Below are 10,923 nucleotides of genomic sequence, written 5' to 3'. Positions count from 1 at the left end.
TTTTGGGGTGATGAAAATGTTTTGGAACTAGTAGAGATGGTGGTTATACAACACTGTGAATGTAGTCAATGCCACTGAAATGTATAATTTAATTAATTCTGTTATGTGAATTTCACCTCAAAAAAAACATTAAAAGTTATACATAGGTAAAATAAGAAAGGCTTAAAAATGAGGTTAAATAAAAATTGCCTGGCACTAAAACAAAAACAAAAACATCTTTAAGTCCCAAGGACAAACTTGGTGTCTTCTTTTTTGTCATTAAAGGTCTGGTAATAATAACCAACTTAGCAAGCTGGGCATGTAAATTTTTATACATAATAAAAACTTTCAAAACTCGAAGAACTCTATGAACCTCATTTTAAGACAATAACTTTCTGGAACTGCTTTATAACACTCCCAAACCTACTTATGCTACAAAAACATTCCCCAATCTCATCCGTTGTTTTTTTTTAAGTCATTTGTTGAGATATAAGTTACATACAGTAAAATTCACCCTTTTCTAAGTACAGAGTTCAATGAGTTTTGACGAATATATAGTCATGTAACCATGGCTACAATGAAAATAGAACATTTCTATCACCCCAAAAAGATCCCGTCGCTCTATCCCCTAGTTTTGCCTTTTCCACATAAATGGAATCATACAGTATGTAGCCTTTTGTGTCTGGCTTCTTTAGCATGATGCTTTGAAGACTTATCCATATTGACATATGTATCAATGATCATCGTTTTATTACTGAGTAGTATTCCATTGTATGGATATGCCACTATTTGTTTTAAAAACTTTTGTTATTTTTCCTGCCTATAAATTAATTCACATTCATTGTACAAGACTTGGAAAATAGAGAAAAGTATACATGAGAAAATCAAAATCACTTCTAATCCGAAAATCAGAAATTATGATTCATTATATTTTGATGTATTTCGTCTTTTTTCTATTCATATGATATACACATAATTAAAAACACTTTTCTTTCTGCTCTTGATTTTTTTATCACGGCCATTCACTTATGTAAAAGTTATTAAAAATAATTTTAACAGCTATGTTATCGCATGGATATGCCAAAATGTATTTAACCCTCTATTACAGGCTTTTAGTTTTTCATTTTTTACCTATTGTGAGTAATGCTTAATTGAACATCCCCGAATTTTACAATGTCCTTAAGGTGGATTCCTAGAGGTATAATTACTGGGTCACAGATAATGAACAATTCGATGCTACTGATATGTACTGATAAATTATTTTCCAAACAAGTAATATTAATTTTTACTCCTGCCAAAGATGCATGAGATCTTTACTAATCTTGTACCTAAAAAAACAGTTATCATTTAACATATATTTCACTGATAATTGAGTTTGAACTTCCTGCTACATCTTCCTCTTCTGAGAATTTTATGCTCATGAACTTTGCACATCTATTTGTAGTAGGGATGGAGTTTATTTTCTAATCAATTTACATAAACCTTCTTTACCTTCTCTATATAAGGCTATTCTTTTTCTAGTTAATATAACATTATTTATCCCAGTTTTTTATTAGTCTTTTAATTTTATTTTTGTTTGTTTGTATTAAAGTTCTAAGACTTTAAATATCATGTAATTGAATTTATTAACCTTGGTCAATTTATGTTAGGCTTATCATTTCTTTCCTACTTAGAAATCAATCATTTGCTTAAATTTCCTCTTATTAGTTTCATTTTTCATTCATAAATCTACCTGAAATTATTTTGATAAATGATGTGAAGTTAAAGTTGTTTTTCTTCCAAGCATATTTCTCAATTATTTTTTAAATAATCTATCCTTTTTTCATTAATATTTTAGTGAATCAACTACGTGACTTTCTTATGACAGTACTTTTATTCTTATAACTTTATTGAGTTTTACTCTTGATATCTGCATTTATTCTTATACCAGAAACACGTGTTTTATTATTGTAAAACTACCCCATGTTTTCTATCAAACAGAGTTAGACTCATCCTTTTAAGGACTTCTATTTCCCAGAATGTTCTTGGCTCTTTTACCTGTTTATTCTTTCAAAGAAATTTTAGAATCATTTCCAGATTCCCAAAGAGTTCTATTGATATTGTGGTAGAAATTGTGTTAAATTTATAATTTAATCTGAAGAGAACTGACATCTTTATAATATTCATATTTCTTATTCAGGACCATGATATGTCTCAGCATAATCTTCACATCTTCTTTTTTATAGATGGATGAATGGATAAATATATTTTAGCGGTTTTCTTCATAAAACACTCAAATATTTCTTGGTAGGGTAGTCTCAGTTATTTTATTTATTGCTACTGTGAATGGAATTTTCCCCTATAATTTCTAATTAATTTATCATAAGTAAACTGCTGGTCCTCATTTACTTACACTTTATATCCAGCTAGTTTAGTCTAGTAAACGTGTCGTTTCAAATATCTTTATTCTTTTGAGTTTTCTAAAAAGACTTATAGTCTATAAATAATGTCTTCTTCCTTCCAAGAGGTCTTTCTCTTAGTTCTGTTTCCTGTCTTATGACTTTCCACAGGCCTTCTAGAACACTATTAAATAATAATGATACTCCATTACATACTTCCTAAAAAGTTGAAATCAGATGAATGTCTTGAAAAGCCAGTGATCCCAGCTCACGGGTCCAGCTTCCTATGTCAGTGGGGAAAGAAGCCCAGCCAGGCCTTCCCAAAGCCTCCTGAGCAACCCTCCAGTCCAGAGGCACAAAAGGAGACACAGAACACCAAGGGGTTTGTTCCTCAACTTAATCCCAAGCATCTCAAAGTCAATTAAATCTAAAATAATAAAGGGAATAGCACTTCTTTCATTATACTTCATCCTGCCTGCTTGAGGAGTATGAAAAGAAAAAAAAGAAAAAGTGAGAGGGGCAAAGCTGAGCAAAGAAAGAAGGCTTAAGTACTAGCACCCTGCCTGAAGGAGAAACAGCTAATGTAGTTTTTAAAAGCCTCTTCCTCTCCTTTCATTCATTTTTATATGACTTGCAATGGCTGTCTCTACCAGCTTTTAAGATCATTTAAAGAATCAGACGTGTCTTATTTATCTTTGGACCCAATTTTAGGACTTATTATAGTGCTTGCACTTAACACTCAATAAATGCTTGTTATTTAAGGGGGAAAAAAAATTAGGTGTAGAACAGTTAATCCTCTGTGATCCTTAAGCCAGAGGCATGGCCCCTCTGAGATTGTTTTCTCATGCATAAAATGGTAAATAGCATAGGGGTTGTTTTAGGACTAAGAAATACTGAATATCAACTGCTTATCACACTGGATATTAAACAGCATTATTATTATCAACTCTCATATAAGTAGTTCCAAAGTATATATTTAAAGATTATTTTAATTGTTTTATAAGGGCTCTTTAGACATTGTCCCCAGCATTATTTTCATTTCCTCTTTTTTTAAATTATACATCTATGCTTAATTTAGAGGTATAATCTACTAGGAAAATGTTGGGTACATAGTAAGTGCTAAGTAAACTCTTGTTTAATTGAACTAAATAAGCAACTCATGGCATTTAAAGATTTGTAAGCAAAATGTTGCAATGTTACCATGACGTGACAAATACCTGGTTCCACACAAACACTTTCTCAAAAAAAGAAATGCTGTATCTGAGCTTACTTTGTCTTTTCAAGGATATGTCTACCTTCTGCCATGAAATAAAAGAATTGTACTGTACCTTTTCCTTCCCAGGCATCAAAGGCATCCATCATTTTCTTCAATTCTGCTACTGAATAATAGCTCCATATGTACTGAACATTATTTCCCGCCTCTCTAGAAATATTGCAAAAGGTAATGAAAATGTACTACCTAGGTATATACATGTGTATATGTGCAAATATATATATGTATGTATATATTAGACAATAAGTGCTTATTAAGGAAAAAATATGTAGGCACTGAGTAGTTGTTCTGTGACCTTTAATACAGTATATATATAATACTGTATACTATGAGTATACTAACCTACATTTGGTCTTTTTACTGTAGTAAAGTACCACAATATAGACTGTGAACAAAAATCAACAAATCTTTAAAATAGTTTTCTAAAAAAAAATCACCTAACTCCGGTAAAATTAGAAAAGACTCAACTTTGATTAAACCTTTCCTAGCACTATGCCAGGTACTTATGTATCTTATATGGAAACATTCCTGCCTGTAAAGAATTCAGGAAATGATGACATATTCAATCATTTAAGAAACAAGCTCACATGGTCATACATTAATCACTAATACATGACCCAATCCAATCTCCCAGAGAATTTTTTAAAAATTGTGCTAAGTGAATTGACCAGTGTCAATAAGATTACAGGGAAAATATTTAAAGAATAACCCTTAAGAATTTAACGTGTTCAAGTTATAGAATTTTAAAGCTGGGAGGGACCAGGGAAGTCTTTCATTATTTCTTAAAACAGGACACCAAGGCACAGGCCAGTCTTGGGTCACTCAGTGGGCCTGCTAAGTTCTAGGCCAGTGTCCCTAGACTATGGTTGAGGGGAGATACCTAGGAATGTGGCTTTGCTTTTTTTTCTTTCCTTTTTTTTATAAAGCCCCATAGGGGATTCTGATGCTCGCTCTCAGTTGAGAACAAATGTACTAGACCACGTAGATGGCCTATAGCTTATAAATATGTGAAATGGTCTTATTTATAATCTCCCCATGAAGCAGGTTCCACAGCTCCACAGGTTCATTCAGTCTGTTGGGAGGTGTTGATGGTCTTTTCTAGTCAAACACATATTCCATTCAGTAAGACCAACACTTTATTTTGTTCCTTTTTCATTTTTAAATATGAACATACCTTTTAAAAATGCTTTTACTGTGAATTCTTCCTCCCAGCTGCTTATCAATAGCATCTGTTCCATCAGTTTTAGTGGAATATACACCAATAATTCTACTCTCACAGCTTGCACCAGATGTGTTAAGATAGTGGAGAACCCAAACCGTTGGTTTATTGCAAACTAAACCATATGAATCACAGAAGTCTGTTAAAGCCTGGAGCAAAAAAAAATATATACATATCAAATTTAAATTTAATTCTGGAAAGTAAGTTTTTAATTAAAAAATTAATTTGTTCTGTTACTTTCATGTAAAGCTATAATTTTAGTTGGTCATAAGGGAAATAAAAAGATTATAAATTTCAGCCTAGTCTTTATGCCTTTAAAAACCAAACATACACTTGTTGAATTTAGGGTGAGGGGCAAATCACAAAAAGCACCACCCAAAAATTCAACACCTTTTTATCTAGAGAATTCTTTTCCACATGGAAATTATATTTTATTTCCTCCCTCTTTAGCTTCACTACCAACATCATTTTTAATTTGAAAATCTTCATATAATAACTAAGAGTTAGACTTTCTTACTTTTCCCTTTTTTTTCCCCTAAATTTTTCATTTGACTCAATTTTCCTTTCACTTTCTACCAACTAGCCCCATGGTTGATCCTTGCTTTTAACTCCAAATCCAATCATGGATTAAGCAGATTAACTTGTTCTTTTTACACTGAAAGATACTACGAATATATGAACTGAATAGCTACTGTCTAAAATCATTTGGCACCTCTCCACCTATTCATTCATTTATTTGAATATTAAGTACCTATTATGTGCTGAGCACTGTCTAAGGTCCTGGAGATAACATGGTAAGCAAGAGACAGGACCCCAGCCCTCCTAGAGTTTACAGCTAATGCAGAAGACAGACATTAAATTAGCCATCAGCACACAATGTAGCAAATGCTACCAGGTGAGCCTACAAGGCACTGAGGGGCACAAAGCAGGAGGGCTTTGCCCAGTGGAGTGGCAAGGACCTTCCCTGGGAGAGATGGCATTATTGTTATGAGCGCCCTGAGGACAAGCACTTTTGTCAGTTTTGTTTCATATGCCAAGTGCCTGGAATAGTGTCTGACGCAAAGGAGATGCTTAATATTTACTGACTCAGTGAATGAAAAGAGGACCCCGCCACGTCTTGCATTTTCATTTAATACCGCTACCTAACTTCTGTATTGCTTTTTAACTTTACTTACACATCTATAAGAATTCCCAACTATATTATAAACTTCAAAGGCAAAAACTGTATGTTGTACTTCTTTCTGTCCCACACAGTCCCTAGAATAGAGCTCCATATGCCAAAAACATTTGAAATAAATATGTATCAGCAGACAGAATGAATGCACGCATGATATGTCCCTTTTGCATACTAAAATAAGTATGTGTCGGCGGACAGAATAAATGTAGCATGCTATGTCCTTTTTGAATACAAACCAGGAATAAAAGACTATAGAGATGAGACTTCAGAAGATGAATGTTAACCCACCCCAACCTTCCAGTCAAGCTTTTTTAGCCCCATTCTGCAGATGTGGCAAACAGCACCAAAAGACTAATAACTCAATTTATAAATAACTTCAGTAGCAGAATCCATACAACCACGCAAATATCTAAAGGGGATCTGGAATCAAATCAACTTCTCTTCACGCTGCACTCCTAATAGCCATACCATCAGCTTGCTCTCCCAAACACTGACATCAAATTAAAAAATTCAATTAATTCAGATTTGTTTTCACTATTAACAATTATCTAGGAAAAATATTTTCTTTAGATGTCCAAAGGTGCTAATAGCAAACCTAATACTTACCAATAAAAGAAGACAATGAAGCTTTTTAAGTTATGTAAAGATCTTTAAAATGTGATTTCAAATAGAAGCACATTAAAAGAGACTTAATAATCTCAAAATGAATTAATCAAACTGACGTTTTAACTTAGTAACAAACTGCTACATTCACTAAATTAGTAAGAGATTTTAAAAAATCATTTCTGTAAACAAAATAATATTACTACACCCTCATATACTACAGTATTGCTCTTAATTTAAAAAGAGCATTAGAAAGTGTTAAATCCTCAATGAGAAATAAAAACTCCATAAACCTATGAGTGGCAGTGTAATACACTTTCCTAGAATACAATTTCGACCTTAAAAATGACTACTAGTAATTTAGAAATGTGCCTTGAAAAATCATAAAAAAATAAAACTATCTCATGTTTGGTTTATGTGACAACACAGGCTATGCAAAATAACACACATTTTGTGCATAAATAAATATGTGTGTGTGCGTGCATATATATTTTAAAACTTAAGAAAATGCCAAGACCTTTTTAAGTTCTATATTTGACCTTAAAGAATATGTCTCCATTTCATTGGCCAAGTGGTCAGACAGGCTGTACGGGTAAGGGATGCCAAAGTAATCAGCCTCTTCCTGTAGAGCAACACGAGTTTGCTCATCAGTGGGAATGTGAACTTCTCCATGAAGATAATCCAAAAGGTATTTAAATAGATGTCCATCACGGTCAATAACACAAGCCCCTAGAAAACATGCAGTTCAAAAATGATTGCACAGATAACATATGACCATTGACAAAATTTCAACACGTCAAACTAAAATCAGACTAAAGTTAGAAATGTTTCTTTCTCACAAGAAAGTTAACATCTAGGTTTAGTCAAATTTGGTGATCCTTTGCATTCTCACCAACAGTATATGAAAATGTATTCTGAACTCCATTTGGAATTTTGGATGCAATGACCATATTCCCACAATGGCCACTGCAAAAGCCATTGAGACCTCGGACTACTAGTAGGAATGGAAGCTTACCCCTAACCTCAGCCCAGCTGGGCCAAGAAAGGCTTTGGAGTTCCTCTCTAATAAGGGTTTGCAAAGTGCTCATTACTATGCCCAATGTTTGTGTCGACTTATAATGGTGACATATAAACCCAGGGTTCCTAGCTCCAAGCATGCCATATGCTTGGATTTATTAGATTAGTCCCTTTGTACTATGAGAATCTAAACTTCAAAAAATAAATGCTATGCTGGTACTACTTTATAATAAGAGACCATTCTTAGATCATTTATCAGAATTTTAAAAAAAAAAAACACTTCTGTATGAGGTTACTCAACAATTCTTTTTCTCCATTGATTAGTTTAGAAAAGAAAGGATTAAGAAGGTAAAACTTTGGGACAGAGAAAAAAATTTGGTCTCTGCTTGTTCACTAGCAACCTTGCTGTCCAGATGGACATCAAGCCCTGGGCACTGACCATCAGTGTTTTCCATTCTTTCAACTGCCATTCAGCTGGCAAAGCAATCTCTCAAGACCCAGGGTTACTAATAGCCCCTCATGCTCAAGACTCCTCAATCCCTCTCTTCTAACACAGAAGCAAGAGTGGGTTCTATGACCCCCAGAACCACTAAGATGTGCAAAAAGTCTGCTTGCATCTAGACTAAGTGACAAGTTTAACACTCATTCTACACTAACAATGACTGCTCTGTCAGTGATGAGGGCAACTGCTTTCTCCAGAGATATACACTTTTTAACTTGAAAATTATAGAGAAGCTAATATATTTAATCAGCCTCAATACCTTCACCCATGGAATTGCATGAATGTAACAACTTTCATATATAATTAATCCCCATAATTAGGTCATGATTGGCCTTTACATACTCTCACTTTTTTTGTCAACTCTTAGAAACAGCATCACAGATTCTAGAAACTGGTATTTAATTTCTCCATGTATTCAATAAATCTCCATGCAGTCCTAATGATCTCACTAATTAATAAATTAATCTAATATATTCTTTTGTAATTAGGAAAAAAATCAAAGGGAATTTAAACTAGATTCTTATTTTAATGAATATTCATGATCATGCTTATAGACTTTACATATTTACCTGATTCATCTGTTTTTAGAGGGAAACGACCACTGAACATGGATGCCAGCATGGAGTCCTTAAAACGGCACAAGGACTCACGCCTGGCTGTATAAATACAGCCACCCACGTTCAGTCGAAGAATATCTAACATCTCTTCGTCTGCCTTGTGACCTTCCATTGCTCCCACCAACACTTGAATTTTTCCTTGAAACACTTTCAGAAGCTGCAAAACAGTGGTGGTCCTGGTGCCCCTCTGTAAAAACAAAGGACTATCACCATTGACATTTCTAACAATACACCAAATAGATAATAAAATAAATACATTTTAATCCAATTTGGCAATATTGAAGGATTTTACATGAGTGAAGTTTGAGATTGCTGAGAAGCTGAAAAACTCTGGCTCAGAGTATTTGTAAATGATAATAAACTATTACTGACCGAATCAGTAATAGTTTATTTAGCTGTTGAGATGACTGTTTAAAGAATTAAATAACACATTGTGTGTCATATATAAAGCAAAGGTGAGGTGTGCTTATGATCTTCAATATTCACGTCTTTTTAAACTACAGTAAGTCTGGGAGAGCTGTCTAGAATGCAGAGATCAGTGTGCAGCATGGGCTCTAACATTTACTCACTAGCTCTGGGACCTCATGGCAAATTCTTACCTTCCTCAGTCTGTGTCCTCGCCCAAAATGTTGGTAGGGATGATACCTATCTCAAAGGACTACTGGAGGAATAACTGAGAATCATAAAAAGCATACAGAACAGTCTCTGGCTCAAAGTCAGTACTCAATAAATGATAAATATTACCTATAATGATACATAAACTTTACCATAAGGTGTATACTGAGAGGTTTGATATGGGCTTTGTGGATTTAAAGAAACAAAAGAGCTGAGCTTATTAACAATGGTAATTGCAATTGCAATTCTTAAGTTAGATATAATTAAAGAAGATATAATTTATCAACTGAGATCAGAATTCTAAGTAAACCAGTAGCCAGACTGCCACGGAAGAACAGTAACGCCTCTAACTCATCTGGCTTCTTCGCTCTAAAATGGCTGAAGCTTTAGGGTAGTTTCAAGGATTTGATTTCTTAATCCATCCTGGGGATGAATGAATCACAGGCAACTGTGGCATTTTTATGGTACCTAAAACAATACTGTGACAAAAAAAGGTACTCCCAATATTGAGATCTACCATATATGCACATTTCATAGCAAGTGTAAGAATACTGCCAAGAGGTTTAACTGCATCCATAGCAATTCGCTTGTGATCAACTAAGGTCCTTTTGTAGATGCTCTAATTTAGCCAGTCTCCAATGAAATAAATGAGAGACCGTCAGTCTAAGGAAAACCATGTGTCAAACATGACCAGCAGACAGAAATTATAATGGAACAACGGTCTGGCCTTCAAAAACACTTATGGATGTGACTTCTTGCACCATCTGTAAGACCTAGGAGCAGGCCCCCAATGATTTGTGTGAGAGAACCAACCACCTCTGAGGCATGGGATGGAACTGGTTCATGCTGCCCTAGTTACCAGCTCCCTGGAATTGTATCTATTCCTCAAAGCCCCAGGCAAACCTCATTACTTGCATAACCTTCCAAAGCACCCCCAAGTTAAAATCTTTGCACAGTTCTCCAAACATACTTTGTACCTCTGTCCACATTTTATCCTACTTGGTTAATCTCTAGTTTGGGGGACTAAAAGCCCCTGGAAAGCAGGGCCTGTGTCATTCTTACTAATTTCCATTTACTATACGCTTACTATGTGCCAGCCACTATTGGAGACACTTGACAGACATGACCTAATTCACACAAAAGCCCTACGAGGTAAGAACTGTGCCTATTTACAGATGAGGACACTGGGGAAAGGAATAGAGATGTGTGCAGGGTCCACACTAAGCCTGCCTCGCTAGTAAGTGATGGAGACAGGCCCAATCCAGTCAGCACGACCAACTCCCAAGCTCTTCCTGCTGCACCCCACACTGCCTTCCTCAGCACTTTTTCGCCCCTGAGGCTCCTGACCCAGGCAGGCACTTCACTGAGCATCTGCCCATCTGAAGACTCCTGTTGGTGGCAACTGGAACACAGCGCACCCTGAGTGCGAGGATTTAAGAGTCGCCCCTGCCTCAGTCAGTCTCTTCTAAGGCAGAGGACCAATACCATTTCAAGGCCAGTCATGATGCCCCATCCTCAAATGTACTGCTTAGCTCCCTGCTGT

General features: G+C 35.1%; 1 protein-coding gene across 1 annotated transcript in view; it reads right to left on the bottom strand.

Annotated features, from left to right (window-relative positions):
* Positions 1–9,716, bottom strand: part of KCTD18 (potassium channel tetramerization domain containing 18) — a 14,889-nt gene extending 5,173 nt beyond the window's left edge. Inside the window, exons 1-4 of the mRNA XM_023535988.1 lie at positions 8,718–9,716; positions 7,147–7,358; positions 4,805–4,998; positions 3,627–3,780 (exon numbers count right to left, since the gene is read on the bottom strand). Of these exons, the coding sequence (XP_023391756.1) occupies positions 3,627–3,780; positions 4,805–4,998; positions 7,147–7,358; positions 8,718–8,877 (720 nt within the window). The 5' untranslated portion in view covers positions 8,878–9,716. The remainder of the gene's footprint in view (positions 1–3,626; positions 3,781–4,804; positions 4,999–7,146; positions 7,359–8,717) is intronic.
* Between the last annotated feature and the right edge of the window lie 1,207 nt (positions 9,717–10,923).

The sequence above is a fragment of the Pteropus vampyrus genome, unplaced genomic scaffold (genome assembly GCF_000151845.1).
Source record: "Pteropus vampyrus isolate Shadow unplaced genomic scaffold, Pvam_2.0 Scaffold146, whole genome shotgun sequence".
NCBI classification, from domain to species: domain Eukaryota; kingdom Metazoa; phylum Chordata; class Mammalia; order Chiroptera; family Pteropodidae; genus Pteropus; species Pteropus vampyrus.
Note: the sequence above shows the minus strand (reverse complement) of the source record. Positions and strands in the feature narration are given on the sequence as shown.